General features: G+C 41.1%; 1 protein-coding gene across 2 annotated transcripts; it reads right to left on the bottom strand.

Moving 5' to 3' along the window:
* Positions 1–5,982: 5,982 nt before the first annotated feature.
* On the bottom strand, positions 5,983–16,106 carry matk (megakaryocyte-associated tyrosine kinase). Of its 2 annotated transcripts, none has more exons than XM_041934962.1 (13): positions 15,912–16,106; positions 15,577–15,622; positions 14,926–15,051; positions 14,717–14,832; positions 14,074–14,293; positions 12,238–12,331; positions 12,062–12,127; positions 11,803–11,902; positions 11,572–11,656; positions 10,998–11,071; positions 10,142–10,337; positions 9,752–9,838; positions 5,983–8,328 (listed from the first exon to the last, which is right to left on the bottom strand). In XM_041934962.1, exons 2-13 carry the CDS (start codon positions 15,583–15,585, stop codon positions 8,101–8,103), a joined length of 1,401 nt encoding a protein of 466 aa, XP_041790896.1. In that variant the 5' UTR covers positions 15,586–15,622; positions 15,912–16,106; the 3' UTR covers positions 5,983–8,100. The 2 variants fall into 2 exon arrangements, with proteins under 2 accessions (XP_041790896.1, XP_041790897.1); XM_041934963.1 differs by having other exon boundaries at positions 14,938–15,051.
* Positions 16,107–16,309: the final 203 nt, after the last annotated feature.

Genomic DNA, 16,309 nt, shown 5'->3' with positions numbered 1-16,309 from the left:
TCCACTATCAGGCACCTGCATGACGAGTGGAGTGTCGCTGAAAAGTATGACAGCCACAAGGTGAGGCAGCAGTAGAGCTTACCTTTTGGCCGTAAATATGTTGAACTATTAAAGTTGCTGCTGCCAGAGCTCCTCCTGTTCCTCTCAGCAGCTCACCCTCCAACTTCACTCTTCCCAGATCCGCGTGCACCGCTCACAGTCGCCCAGCCGGCTTTGCTTGCCTTGCATCTCTCTCTGAACTATTTCTCTATTTAACAAACAGTCCTGATAGGAACGCTCAAATGAAGTGCACCTAGGCAAAGCCACCCAGCGCAAAGAACATTTAACAGCTGAGTTCAGACGCCATGCACTCCAGCTCAGAGAGGAGAGTGGAAGAGGAGAAAGACAGAGAGGGAGAGGTGGACGAAGCTGAGGGGGAGTAGGAGGTGAAACAAGGGGATTAAGAGAGGGTTATTAATTTGAATCCTTCCCCTTTAAGAGTGATTGGCAGCTGTTTTCTGCTCAACTAATGTCATTTCCATTCACCCCCACAGGAGGAGGCCCAGGCTAATGAACCCCGGACAAGACTTTCTTTCATAAATTTATTGTTTTAAAGACAAAAGACCCACTGAAAGTTGTCCCTGAATTTACTCAGCCCCTCCGTTGTGTGGAATGACATTAATAAGTACAATTGTCTTAAATTTCAGCAACATTCCCACATGTGATCTTTGTTGAATCGACTCCCTGGTACAAGGACAAATACATTTATTTTAAAAATGCAATTTAAAAATGTTTTAATAACTGCAATAGAATAAAAAACAAACAAATAGAGCAACTTTTTTTTCAATACTTAAACAGAGAAGTTTTATAAATTACACATTTTAGAAAAAATCTTAATCATTTAAAAAAAAAATTCTCTTGAGTTGTAAAGTTACTAGCTCTTTTACATGCTGTACAATTCAAGTAAATTAGAATGGTAATTGCATTTAATATTAATTTTTTATCCAATAAACACAGATTATGTGTAATTACAATACTTTCACTGGTTGATTTGGTAGAAAATAAAGATTTTAGTCTTACACTACAGTGAGGTTAGCTCGTTACAGTTTGTAAAGAAAATGCAAACAAAACCTACTTCCCTATTCTCTGTTTAATTCTCTCTGCTCTCTCTCTGCTCTGCTTACTGTGTATTTATTTTACATGAATGTGGTATTTCCAGCTTGGTCAATATTTAGTAATTTTTAATTTCAAATATTGAGATGCTGTCTATATTGTGCGCATGAAGGGTGAGACACCACATGAGATTCATCTCACATAGCACGAATCCCAGTTATACTTCAGAGAGTGTGTTCGCGGGTTACGCGACCATGCGGTTTGAGATGAATCAGTACAGTTTGGCTGAACCGGGATTCTGAAAGCCAAAATCGGTAGCAATGTTTTTCAAATCAAATGAGTGAGAGGTCATATTTTATACTGAAGTTAAATTTCATCATTTAGAAATAAACCAAAACATTCAGTGATTTCCTAGAAAGTCTCCTCAGAGCTAAAATGACTCTGAAACATTGCAGTAACACCATTTTCAGAACAGCATAACTCCATCAAAAAAATGAAAGTTAACCTACCATGCATGCCCAGAAAGGCAAGCACTGTACCTTTAATCAATTAATTAAAGTACCTCTATAGCTTTTACAGATTGATCTAAAGTTTTTGTGGTCTACTAGGAACCTCTGTCATATTGGTGTCAGGTGACACTGTTGTACCAGTTCTGGCCTGGCAGCGGAGAGGGTGATGCAACAGGAAACTGGACACAAGTCCCTGTCAGAGACAAATTGTACAGTAAAACTGGTCTTGCGGAGGTGCAGCTTTTCCTCCAGGCGTTTAATGCTGCCTCTGTGTTTGTCCAAAGAAGCACAACGGTGTCTGCTTAAATCAGTGGAGACCGCGGAGTTCGAAGTTGAACCCGGCTTACTGTTGCACAAGTCAGCCACGACGCTAAAGAAGCTAAAGAGATTTCCTGTGACCTTAAATATATCTAAAGCTAAAGTCAGAGAAACATCTATTTACACAGAGACAGCTGATTCAGTTTTGGTCTTTACTGCTGGGTGAAAATGACAAAATATGTAAAACAGAGACTGCTGGGAGTAAAAAGGTAGGCGATAAAACCTGTATTTTTTGGTTTTTATGGGAAAACTGGAGGTTTTAAATGGTAACTGGTCAGTGTGGAATGTGAAATGGATTCTTCTGGTCAGGCAGTCTGTTAATCTCTGTTCACTTATTCATCCCATTAATACATTGCACTTGATCACTTTAAAGTTTTCCATCAGCTACATTACAGCTTAGATATCCGAGCTGAACGCACTAAGAAGTGCCCATCAGTTTAAAACAGGTGCCACCTGGAACGCATTCAGATCAATGTCCTTACCCTCATGATATTGTTTCTGTCTTGTAAGTTATACCAAAACATATACGCACCTACACCCTGGGATAAGCCTTAAACGGACAGATCAGGAAATGGGAAAATAGCAAATTAGCCACTCGTTTGCACAGATAACAGATGTATCAGGCTGATTTTCTGGGATTTAAAGTGCGCATGAAGTGATGGGCAAGATGTGTGGAATATTTTGGCCTGATTGAATAGTGTATTTATAAAAATTTTAAAAAGTTGTGTCGTATAAGTCTAGCCTAAGTTTGGTAGTTTTAAATCTTGTGATTCTTGCTGTTTTGTCAAAATTTCTAAGTTAAGTTAATTTCCCATTAGCAAAAAAAGTTGGAAATTTTTTGCCATTAACCAGTTGTTTAGATTACATGGTGTTGGAGGAAAAAGTTTGAAGTGTTATGTTCACTTGCATTATTTGAGGCAATTAATGCACATTGATAGACCAACACATCAGTAAGTCACACACAAAATAATACAAAAACAACAAAAGGAAACATACAACAGACAAGCAGGAGCAGAGAGAAGTAGCAATCTGGACTGGAGAACTTCTTAAGACTCGGTGGCATATGGAGGGGGCAAAGGCAATGAAGAAGTAGCTTGCTGCAGAGGAGGTGGAATTTATGACACATGACGGGCAGCAACGTGTCAACATAAGCATGACTAAGGAGCTTCATCACTTTCTGAGGGTGAGGCAGTTCAACAGTTAAGTCTCAAGGATGTACACTGAGATGGAGAATGTCGACTAATTGACTTGAAGAACGGAAGTGTCATGAGATAATGCTGTTTAGATGGTATGAAGGATCAGCAGGCAGAAAAAAGCCTTGTGTCTCCACAGAGTCTTGTGGACTCCACAAGGTTTCAGAGAAACTAAGGACTTAACGAAGTCAGGAATCCCAGTTAGTGTCAGTAAAGAGACTGATGAGGCCGTCCACCCATTCCCAAAGCGGATGCAAAGGATGCAACCAGCAGATGGTTTGGTGGATCTTCTACCAACTATCCCAAAGACAGATGATCTGCAACCTGCACCCAACAAAATAAAGAAATGCCTTTTGTAGAACACCACGTAGGCTTAGTGGTTAACACTGGTGCCACGCAGTCAGGTTCTGGTTCAGCCCAGGCCTTTCTGTGAGGAGACTGCATATTCCCCTTGTGTGTGGCTTTACTGTGGGTGCTCCAGTTTTCTCCCACAGAACTATCCAGAAAATATGAAGCTCAGGTGACACGGACAAATTGCAACAACCACAGCAACAATAATAACAAGTAAAACAAATGAACCAATAAATCTAATTTCTGTCCTTACATTTGTGTTTTGAAGTGAGTCACATATATATTCTTTGTTGGCTTGATAAGTGGATAACATTGTTTTGCCTAAATAATCCCATTAGCGTCAGCAGTCTGTTGGCAAAATGACTCTCACTGCCAACAAGTAACGACAGTGTAAGGTGTCCGTTTATCCCCTCACGATTTTGTTAATACATTTTTGTCCTTCCACGGTTTCTCTGTTATCCTAATTGAGCATAAATTGGTTAAGAAGGAGCAGTGTAGCTATCAAGCTGCTTAGATTTATCAGATGACAATGTAAGTCCCTCTGATCCTATTAGAGGCAAAAGCAGCTAATGTGTAAATGCCCAGTGTCAGCTTACTGGGGGTGACGGAGGGGGGGGGGGGGGGGGGGGGGGGGGGGGAATCACAAAAATGTGATTTTGTGTCAGGAAAACGCACGTACACACACACACACCATTCAAAATCATGATCATCACGAGTTAATTATTTTGATACCTTGAGATAACAAAGCTTGTTTGCTTGTTATAATAATAGCCACACACACACATATATATAGAAGTACAGTGTAATGCATTGGTCAGTAATGGGTTTTCCTTAATTGGACATTTTCTGCTTAAATCAGCCACTACAGTTGTCAAGACACGACCTGTGCACTGGCGTGGTTGCTGTGCCTGTCGAGCTTTCTGCTCTCGCACTGAACATGCAGTTTTGATATCTGATTTACAAAATTCATAGCAACCTTTGCCACAGCTTGCGTCTGATTTCGTCAGCTGGAGCTAATTAAGAAAACCTCTGGTCCATAACTTCAAAAGTCAGCTGACTTTTTAATGTTTAAATCTATTCAAAGCATGAATCCCGTAAAAGGACGTTAAAGCTGAAGTGGGTATAGTTGTAGAAAAGCTGGACGGGCAGGCCATCTGCATGTTTCATTCAGGCCAAATGAAATGATTGGATGGGTTCAGGCCTACAACAGCAATAGATCCTGAAGTTTGTTTTTGTCAGAGCATGTGATTTATTGATTTTTATTGGGATATAAAGAGAATTTAAATGAATCTATTTTTAAAAAATGCCTGTAAAATACATGACCGACTGTAGCTTTAAATATGGGCTTCATCCTGTTCTCATTTTGAATCAGTATGTTTTCACGAAAGGCTTTCAGGACCAAGTGTTGGGTGAACATAATGCTATCTTGGATAACGCTGACTGAGGTTGGTGAACATTACCTTTATCTGGAGTATGTAGTCAGTTACTGATGTGCTCCTTGCCTACTGTTGTAGGTAGGCACTGTCGCTTGTAAATGGTTTCTCAGGGTTATAAATGTGCATTTTTTCCTTCCCCATATTTGCTGACTTTCGTTAAGTTTCAGTCACTGAATGATGTTAGCTGATTGGAACCATGCCAGGATAATGAGATCCACTATGGCTTATAAGCCAGGCTTTAAGATGATGGGTAAATCCATCATGCTACAGACTTATAGTTATAGTTGGTTTCTGAAGCAGAAGAAAGCGCCTCAGAGACGAGCAGATGCTCAGATTATAAGATACAGTTTTCTAAGTAGAGCATCTTATGTCTAATTGGCTTAAAGAGAACTGGGCTGCTCCTGTGTTCCTGACCTTAGCCCTTCTGAAGTGACCACGATCTACTTAAACCTAACCATGGTAAGTTAGTCTTGTCTGATGCTAAGACTATCCCTGTTCACTGGCTCCACTTGGAATGAGGCCGATATTGTTGGGCAGCTATTACAGCATTCATCTAACACTCTGAAATGAATGGCATTGTGCCAAAACATGAGGGCTCAACACAGCTGTTGCCCAAAAAAACGGTCTACATGGTGCAGTCCTCAAGTAGTGGAACAGTGACACTTTTTTCTTATTTTTGCTCTGTATCCCAGCAAATTGGATATGACAGAAAACTCTGACTATGAGATGAAAGTGGTGATTCTGCTTTAGTTTGAAGATATTCACATCCACAACCAACTGGAATTGGATGATTGCCTGCCTAACTGATTCTTCAGCAGGTGTGTCGCATTTAGCAAAACATCTAGAGGTGATTCACGGTCTGTTGTTGTCGGCCATCATGAGGCCGGAAAGCCAGAATAAATCTTCAAAAGAGAGACAAAAAACATATTTTGAGCTCAGCCGGCAGCATATGGGTGACCAAATAAAAAAAAATGTGCTAGAAAAATACACACTGATAAACAACAAGGAAATAACCACTGATTTTCAGAAAGAAAAATCCTTCACTCAGTAATGTTTTAACTCATCCCCATCAAAGACAGCAAATCTTTTATTATTATTTTCTGGTTGCTTTATAAATCCTTGTGCACAGAATTGCTGCTCATCCCATTAGAGAGCTTCTGGAAAACAGAGCAGATTGAACAAATCGTGGAGGACCCGCACTTGTACTGTATGGTAACAAGAGACGAAGGATCAAGCCTCAATTTGGGGTCTGTCTCCTGGGACAGAGACAAATACCAGGCTTACACAGACTTAAATAAAATGACATCTTTCATTTGGTCCTGTGACGTGACAACAATACAAAAAAGAGGCTTTATTTTGCAGTGAGTAACTTAAAGTGTGTTAGCCTTATCTGAATTTCTGCTAAAAAGCAGCTGACAATCGCATCCTGTGGAATGAGTAATACATGTACTTTAATAAATACAATGTGTAACTGCATATGTAAAACAATCATCTGCAGGGAAGCAGAAAATATTCTGTACCTGCAAAAATCCTAGGAGGATGGTGGATAACACAAAGTCACTCCAATAATCTCAAAATCCAAATAAAGAGGGAAGCAAAAGTAGTAATAAATGCCGTATTTCCCACAGCCCTGAGTACGCTGCACAGTGGAGTGTGACGGACAACGTGTCAAACATAGTACAAGGCTTGGTTTCTAAAAAGAAATCTGAAAAAATAAGCACATAAATGCTACATGTCAAATGGTCGTCTTTGAATTTTGGCCTTCATTACACTCAAAAAGCTACTGTACTTCAGGAGCCATCTGCAGTATATTAAACCCCCCAATCTCCCGTGCACAAAAGCAACTGCTGCAAGTACGAAATAAGTAAAATTCTGTACTTACTGTGTACCAGCAATAACATTAGATATCAGTCATGTTAAGCCCTGAGTCCATGCCATAGTACAGCGATACAAGCAGATTTTGCTGGTCTGTGATTAAATCCAAGAGAAACATTTTTCCTCTCCTCCATCGCTGTCCTTCTCATTCCTACACATGTTTCATCATTTTCAACAGATGCCTTTCTCACACACAAATCAAAACTACATTATGGTACATGTGCTGCCACTCATCATCAAGCGTCACAATACTGTTTAACAGGGAACATTTGCCAGATTTTATATGGGTGACCAATAAGCGGTGATGGTAAATGTAGTTCACTGAAGCAATAAATTCCTCATTACGTGTTATATTGACAGAGAAAGAATTTCTAGTCCTGCCCTAGCTAAACTATTCCATTTATTTAACTGTTTCTTTTGCAGGTTAGGGTTAGGGGTTAGGGTTAGGGTTAGGGTTAGGGGGTTAGGGTTAGGTTGATGAGACTGAAGTGTTCTGTATTTTTGTTATTGTTATTGTCAACAATTCCCTTGAAAAACAATATGATAGATCAGGTAAACTTTTTGACTTCCCCGGCCTGTCTGTAGCACTCAATCACATTTGTTCCCACTGACGATACAAATCTTAAAATGCAATGGTTTTTAATAAAGCGGGCTAAATAAGTAACTAAACCAGCTGGGCACTGAAGCTTTTAGGGTATCCAGTGATATTTACTGCAGCATGTCCATTGTAATGTCACTCAGTGACATGGTGTGGCTCACTGATGTGCTTTTAATAATCTATGGTACACAGGAATAAGTTCTGTCGGCTCTCGGCTACACAGGGGATACTTATTAGTTGGATTTATGCTTGGTTTTTGTCTTTTAATGGGATTTGTTGACCAAATAATGTATGGTGTGTTACTACAAGCATAAACAGACATGACAAGTAGTAGTAGACATGACATTCTTCTGTGGGTTGATTTAAAATATTTGTTAATACACTGAACATCCATGGAGCCATGCTGCCAGCACAGCTACAACTCCCGTACTGAAAATGATCATACCACCTATTTTTGCTTTCAGATCCATTAAAGAAAAGTTAATGGTCATGTATATATATATATATATAGTCATGGCTCCAACCACTGAACTATTTCTCACTGGCATTACGTGATGACTCACACGATGGTTGTCTTGTCCAATCTGTTAGAGGAATCCAGTTGGAACTGTTAACATTTACTCCACCAGGCCTTTACTCCACCGGAGGGGGCAACAATGTGTGGATAAGCTGTCCGACAGCTGGCACTCTATTACCATCATAGTGGAGTTCAAGATTCACACCCGAAATCAGCATCCAGCTCTAGACCTGATCCCATCCTGGTGCTCTGACCCAGGGCCCGGGCTGCCTTTACCCATCTCTCGTTCCAGTTTCTCTCTCAGTTTGTGGAAAGCAGGCCTTCTGCGTGGCTCCTGCTCCCAGCAAATCCTCATCAGGGAGTAAACACCAGGGGGGCAGTCCTCTGGAGCCTCCATGCGATAACCCCCCTCCACTCTCTCCTTCACCTCCCTCAGAGACTACATGAGCAGAGGAAGGATGCAAAGAGGTGAAAACATTAGTTTGCGATACAAATGTACAATTAACATATTTTAAAAATGTCATCAGCCTGCCTGTGTTGACATAAAAAAAGTCATGGTGTCATTTCTTTCTTTATTATATATGTTCAAAGCAAAGATACTAATCACACCTTCTCTCTCTTTCTTTGTACTGTCTCTCTCTTGGTCTCTCAGCACTTTTTCTGCCAACAGATAACAAATTACCAGGTGCAGAGTTTAATTGAGGGGAAAATAAACTTGACCCAAATAACTCAGCCTGCGTATATGTTAAACAGGCTGTAATTAGGAGTAATCAACTGCGGTTAAAAGGGCACCACCTGAAGTAAGGTGCAAAAGACCCAAGCAAAGCCACGAGGTGCTAATTGTCCCCTCGATTAATGCTGCCTCACCACGCTGTCGTCCTCTCTGAATTACTGGCCGAGATACAAATCACATCCGTGATCAGGGAGCAGGGATTACCTGAGAGACTCTGTGACGAACAGTGCTGTGTTTAAGGAGCGTAGTTTCTTCCTCTCCAGAGTCTCTCCATTACAGTGTCAACATGATCCCGCCAGCATGTGACGTCAACCCCTGCTCCCTCCCTCCCTCCTTACACCTCCTCTGACGTCTACATGCACGCAGTAGTGGATGAAGTATTCAGATCCTTTACTTCAGATTAATTACCAATACAACTGTGTAAAAAAATGCCATTACAAGTAAAGGTCCTGCATTTGAAATCTTACTTCAGTAAAAGTAGAGACATATTATTAACAAAATGTACTTAATTAAAGTGTTTAAAGTAAAAGCTTTTGTTCTGCAGAACAAGTACAAGTAAATCTAAACTGAGTAAATATAACTAGTTACATGCACCACCACATGTACGTCACACAAACAGCTCATGAAGTACATTAACTGCTTAGCACACTAAGCTTATTTGTGCATGTTATCCTGTCACAATGTACAGCAATAGAGAGACTAAATCTCTGTCCCCACTAATGGACAGCAATTATTTGGCTGACCTGAAGAGGCTTCCTGCTCAGACACAATAAGTTGATCCAGTAATGATGGCCTAGTGATGGATCTGACCACGAGTCTTGGCAGCACCGACACTGACACATCTACTACATGATGGAGACGTAGCTCCAGACATGACATGGAAACAGAGCTTCGTAATCACTTGAAATTGTTTCCTATCGTGTTAGCTTCAAATCTAATGTACAGACTTTACAGTGGTGTCGATCTTCTCAGGCGACTCTTGCCAAGAAAGCGAACAAGTAAATTTCCCAACATGTCAAACTATTGTTTTTACACAGTTTCTGCTATAATTGGGTGACATACGCATATAAATGCATGCACTGACAGACACAAAGACATATTACAGTAGTAAAATGGTGGCTTTACATACCATCTTAGGGTAAGGTTGACGACCATAAGAGAAGATCTCCCACAGAAGAACACCGTAGCTCCAAACATCTGACTTTGTGGAGAATTTCTACATAATGGGAGCAAATGTAAATAAAAAACCTTTTCTAATTGGTCATACTGAGTAAACTTTTTCCAGTGCATAGTCAAACTCTGGATTTAATGGTCATTAAATGTGATAACTGGTTAGAACACCTTCCAGCAAAGAAGGAAAGGCGACTGATAAAATGAGCCGCACAAGGTTTTAGTTGAATGAAACACTAATAACTATGTTTAATCAGAAAGTCAAAGCGGGCTGCAGAGGCCTCAGGGTTGACACTTAAGTAGCAAGGAGAGGCAGAACCAGATGCAGAAACATAAAAACAAATCCCACCTCTTTCTTCAGAGCTTCAGGGGCCGTCCATTTGACTGGCAGTTTGGCGTTATCTGACACCTTCGAGTCCACCTTGGTCAGTCCGAAGTCGCTGACCTTGGCCAAGTTGTCGTCAGAAACCAGTACGTTACGAGCTGCCAAATCTCTGTGAACCAGCTTCTTGGACTCCAGGTACTCCATCCCCTCACACACATCACTGCAAACACACACACAGTGTAATGTTTATACAGTTAGATGTAGTTTTTGTCAATGCACTGAGGTGTCAATCTCCTCACACAAAACTCACTGCTCTGCACACAGATCATTGAAATGACTAAAGACCCCCTCCAATGAAAATCAGTTTTTCGACCGTATCAACGAGACATACCATGAACGAAATAAACAGGCTATGCCATGTCAGAGCATTCTCACCTTGAGCCTGCAGTGGACCAATGAGAAGTCTCACAAACACAGATTCTGAAAGCCAGGGTTTCATATATAACATACCTGAGGAACCAATCCTGTCAAAATCACTGTTTTACCACAAAACTAGTGCAGGTTCAATAAAAACTGAGAGGAATACCACAGAAACTGAATATTTTCATGTTTTCAGATACAAGTCAGATACAAGCTGCGGGTGCGAGGCGGAGGGATCGATGGAGATAGAGGGGGGGACTGCCTACATCTGCATGCTGCATGAAGGCAAAGGTGTACTTACATCTGAGCCAATGCAAGGCATGAAAGGGATTGTTTTTCATGGCAAAAACGTATATATAGTTTTTTAACATGTACTTTTTATGAACAGAGGTGAGTTTTTAGGGGTTTAATCACTGCCTGGAGATTAACTTTAAATCATGTCTTTGAAGTTTGAACTCACAGAGCAAAGCGGAGCAGCTGGACCGAGTTCACAACTGAGCGTCCTCTTGTTCTGAGAAAGTTAACAAGGTTTCCCTGCAACACAAACACACACACATATTATAATACACTTGAGTGATGTTCAATTAGAAGATTTCCCAGGTAGGATCATGAGAAATACTATATATATAGCACATATATATATATATACGTATACGTATATATATATATATATATATATATATATATATATATATATATATATATATATATATATATATATATATATATATATATACGTATACATACTAGCCTGAAATAGAACAACCAAGCAAATTAGTCAACAACATTCAGTCTGTCAAAAACTACATTTCAGAGTGCATCTCAAAGACTACAAACCTCAGAACACAAATTACAAGCCAACATATGACTGGTGAAAACCTGCAGGTAATCATCCGCACCCTAATAAACATCCTATAACTACCCTCAATATTCATTCACTACATTAGCTATTTTTATTCCTTTTTCTTGTTATTTGTTGCTATTCTAACTATTTTCCAGGCTAGAATCACTGATAAATGATGTGTTAATGGTACCTTAGTCATGAGCTCTGTGACAATATGAAGCCCTTTGTGAAGAATGACCCCCAACAATCGCACCAGGTTTTTATGTTGGAGCTTCCTGGAATGAAACCACATTTTAAAACAATGACGGCAGGAATAAAAATACTAACACGTTACACAGATGCATTTAATTATAAATGATATGATAAAGTGTTTTAGCAAAACAGGACTAAACATTAAAATTGGGGAAATCTGCAGACTCACGTCATGACTGTGGTCTCCTGCAGGAAGGCCTGAGCGGTGACATCACATTTAATGGTCTTTACTGCCACCCTCTGGCCCATATACTCTCCTTCGTAAACAGCTGCGGTTGACAGTCACACATCAGAACACATCCTGGTTGTCTCAGACAGAATTCTTTGTTTTCGGCAAATGCTCGCTGCCACTTTTTCGTTATGAGTGTTGTGAAGGCACAAAGATAGGCCGACAATAAGAAGAGCAGATAAAATGAAAGAAAGCTCACCACCGAACTCGCCCTCTCCGATATTCTCTCCCAGTTTGAGCTTCGTAATGTCTAGCAGCCATCCAGCTGGAGAGGAAAGAGACGTGACAAATAGTGTTTTACATGCTTTCATAATTATTGTATTTGACAAGTGGAAAATGATTATCAAATCATTATTTTATTGTAAAAAATCTTACTTTTAGACAGCTCTAACTCAGCTGACTTGGTTCCCTGCTTTTGTTTGGGCTTCAGAAGAGTTGTAGCTATGGGACCTTTGTTATTTGAGTAGAACTGCAAGCAGAGATCAACACACACATTCAGTTATTTATAGTAGAAGTCTCCTCCTTTGGTACATTCAGTCGCCTTCATGATTCATCGTTTTGTCCCCAATAAACAATTGTGTATATGTACATCACACACCACATACATCAGGTCTCTGAATGTACAGAACATGTTATCATCTTCTGTAGCTCTACAGGGAAAACAATGAGCTGATTCAAACTTTGATACAGAGAACTTGCAGAGACATGCAAGGCCACAGGAAGCCACATACCAGTTAGAGTGCAATGTAACCCTATATTTGGCTCTAAAAAGTCTTACAATGCAACCTACGTATGGCTACGCTTCAGTGTCAGTTTCACAGCAACGTCTCTGTTTTCTAACAGCAAAATCCAAAAAAGCATCAAGAGGCAGCAGCTGAATTGAACTGTGCCAGTAAATTATGAACTTGTTCACAGGGACACGTCAGAGCCTGGTTTTACACCTTGAGCAGTCTGCCAGCAATGCGGCATTTCTAACATGATTCAGTCTAAATATTCGTGAAGAATGACGTCCCCCTGCTTCCTCGCAGGAGCACGTCAGCCGGTCTGACTCAGGCCTGAAGCCATCTGCGGCTCACTGATAAGATGGTGCTAAACCAGAGCCAGCCGTCTCTGTCGAGTCCATCTCCAAACCTCGCAGCAGCAACCTCACACAGGCGCGGGCCGAGTACAGATAAGCCATAAAAGGACTGTGTGGTGGAACTTCCTCGTTTCTCTGCATCTATTTATACATTCTGTGGTGTGCCCATTGTGAGGTGAGCCACTGTAACTTGTCACCTCTCAGAAGAGAGTCTGCAGCTGCATCCTCCATACACACAGTACTGTCCTTGCTGATACGCTTCAAGACAGCCTTGCATGCTTGCGTACTAAGAACATTGTGGCTATGAGCTACAACATCAGGCCACTCAAAGGTTACAGCTGTATTTTTCTGCATTTCGCCAGTGCAGCTGTGCTTAACACATGAAGTCTGTATGTTTTTCACTGGTGTCAGTTATGCTGATGGCTTTTCAGGCTGACAAACACTTTGGCCATTAATACAGTTTAAAAAAGTTGCCTAGAACTGTTGGATGGATTAAAATTTTGTGCCTTCGTTCGTGGTCCCCAGAGGACGAGTCCTACTGACTTTGGTGATCCCCTGACTTTTCCTCCAGCATCATCATGCGATTGAGGTTTACAGTTTTGAGTCAATATCTTGACAACACCTGGATGGACTGCTATGAAATTTGGTGCACACATTCTTGTGCAACTCAGGATGAATTTTGAAGGCGATCCCATGACTTTTCATCTACTGTCATTAAACCAAATTCATAATTTGTTCGATACTTCAGTTTATGATCATCAGCCTCATCTGTACTTTGTGTAATTTGTCAGCATGTTTAACCAAGATGGTGAACACAAATAAAATGACCTGCTAAACATCAACATGTTGGCATTGTTATTGTGAGCATGTTATGGTGATGATGTGAGCATTGAGCTCAAAGCACCGCAATGCTGATGTACAGCCTCACAGAGCTGCTAGAGTGGCTCTGGACGGCCTTGTTCAGTATAATTCATGAGATCATAAATTAGAGAACAGTCAGGAAAAAAAACGTGGAACAGAAATACTTTCTTTTCGTCTTTTGTATCATTTTAACCATCTTGAGACCCCTCAGATTAACTGACTTGTCCCAGTGAGTGAAGAGGTCGAAATTCCAAAAAACAAGAGCTTCTTACTTCAATCATGTCAATGAGGTTGTAGAAATACTGCATGTTGTCAATGGTCAGCTTGTTCTCCTTGTAAATGACCCGGTAGTGGATGACCTCTCCAGAGACGCTGACACACAGGACGTAGTCGCCAGGGTGGCGGATGGACTCTCGAACCAGGAACAGGCCGTCCTCGGCCGGCTGCAGCTTACACACCGCCTCTGGCCCGGAGATCTTCCCGTGAAACCAGCTAGTGAAAGACAGCACGGGATGAGCCACATAAACACACACATACAAAACCCCTCTGTCTGTGTAAGCACTTTCTGAGCTCATCATACTCATACGCTATCCGCTAAGGGCTCTAAATAAGTCCCAGATGTCTTATCGATGCTAATTTCCTGACATTCAGAAGTACACAAACCACAAAGGGGAAGTTGGAGTGATTAATCCAGAGACAATGTTTGTTTGCACGTCCAACATCAGCCCACACCGTGTGGTCACAAGATGTGCTTTAAAGATTGGCCAAAGCCATGGCTAAAGTTAGAAAGTAGGGTGTCTCCGTGTGACAGTCACACTGCTTGTAAACTGTATGTAAACGTGTGTGCATCCTGCTGACGTGAGAGCTGATGCACAAAAACATGTAAATAGAAGAGGAGAGGAAGAGGAGACGTACGGCATGAGGCTAAGGCTAGGGTCCACACGTAGAGCCTCTCTTTCACGTACATTGGTGGAGTTTATGAGTCCTTCCTCCCCTGTGGTGTTGTGTTTGGCTCTGTAATATCCTTTCTTCTACAAAAAAAAAAAAGCGTTTAGAGTCACATTTGTGTCAAATGGTGGAAAATAACAACCTTGACAACAAACGCTGTCTGTAGCTGCTTTTACATTTGACTGTACCGTGCTTGTGTCAACAATAGTGAGGATGTCTCCTTTGCGGTACGCCAGTTCTCCAGGTTTGGGTTTCTTGTGGTCCCCCTTGGCTACACACTGTGTACCGGCAGACCAGCTCATCTGCAGCAGCAGAGGAATGATAGCGAGAGAGAGAGAGGGATGCCTGTCAGAAATGGCATTTCTCATGCAAAAACATTTCATGGCTCCAGCTTCATAAACATGAAGATTTGATTTTTTTTTTTTTTCCCCTTTAACAATTCTAACAAATTTGAGTTTTGCGCAGAGTTTTTTGTCAGACAAAACAAACATCATGAATGTGTCTCTTTGGATTCTGGCTAACTGTGACGGTGTTTCTCACTATTTCAGGATTTTTAAAAACCAAAAGAGCCGATTAATGGAGAGAATAACCAGGAAATTAGCAAACAATGAAAATAATCATTAGTCGCAGCCCTGACCAATATAGTAAAAGAAAATGTGATTGCAACAGTACAATCCTGTATTCATGAGTAATAATTTCTTTGACAATTATTTCTCTAGTACCTGTTCAGCAAAAAAAAAAAAAGGAGTCAAGGACTATTTTGACTAATGCTTCAAACAATTGAAGTGGGTGTTCACAGCTGCTCTGTATCACAGTACATGCAGTACCTTTGCCATGGGCAGGACTGGATGGCTGGGTAATTCTGTTGAACACCTGTCAAAGAGAAAAATGTCTCTGAACAACCAGGCAACATAAAATCACGTCCGTACTGCATGTAATAACACTGTAAGTACAAACTGTCTTTTTTTAATGCCTCAGTGGAGAGTTTAAGGGTAGCTGCTTTTGAGGAAACCAACAAAGGAAATCCAAAAATATGATAAACGAAGCTGTTGGCAGGTAGGAGGCTGCTGCTGTCCCATAAATCAAAAGTAAAAGCCAGAAGATGAACGGCCCCTGACAGCTTGTTCAGTCTGGTTCACGGTCGACATGAATGTTTCAGTACCTGCGGCTCTGTGGACAGCCTTCCTCCTCGTCAGGACAGCTGCTGGCTCAGGAAACAGGCAGGAAACACAATCGAGATGACTCAAAGACCCTCAGCAGCTGCTGTACCCTCTTTGTCTCACTCGCCAGTGACATTTTCTGTCAATTTCCCTTCATTACAGCAACTCAGGAGGAGCCAACTCTGTAGTCATTCACTTCCCAGACGTGCACTGCGGCTGTGGTGTGAGTGCTCATATCAGTCTGTCATAGCACTTCCTCAATATTTAGGAAAATGTGGTTCATATTTCATGAGACACAAGAAGTGACGCTGCAGATGACTTCTCCTGTATTTATCACGACAAAAATGTGCAGATATTGGTTAAAAATGATCAGCCATGCGGACAACTCAACCCAGGAGAC

This window comes from Chelmon rostratus, chromosome 4 (assembly GCF_017976325.1).
Source record: "Chelmon rostratus isolate fCheRos1 chromosome 4, fCheRos1.pri, whole genome shotgun sequence".
Lineage (NCBI taxonomy): Eukaryota > Metazoa > Chordata > Actinopteri > Chaetodontiformes > Chaetodontidae > Chelmon > Chelmon rostratus.
Note: the sequence above shows the minus strand (reverse complement) of the source record. Positions and strands in the feature narration are given on the sequence as shown.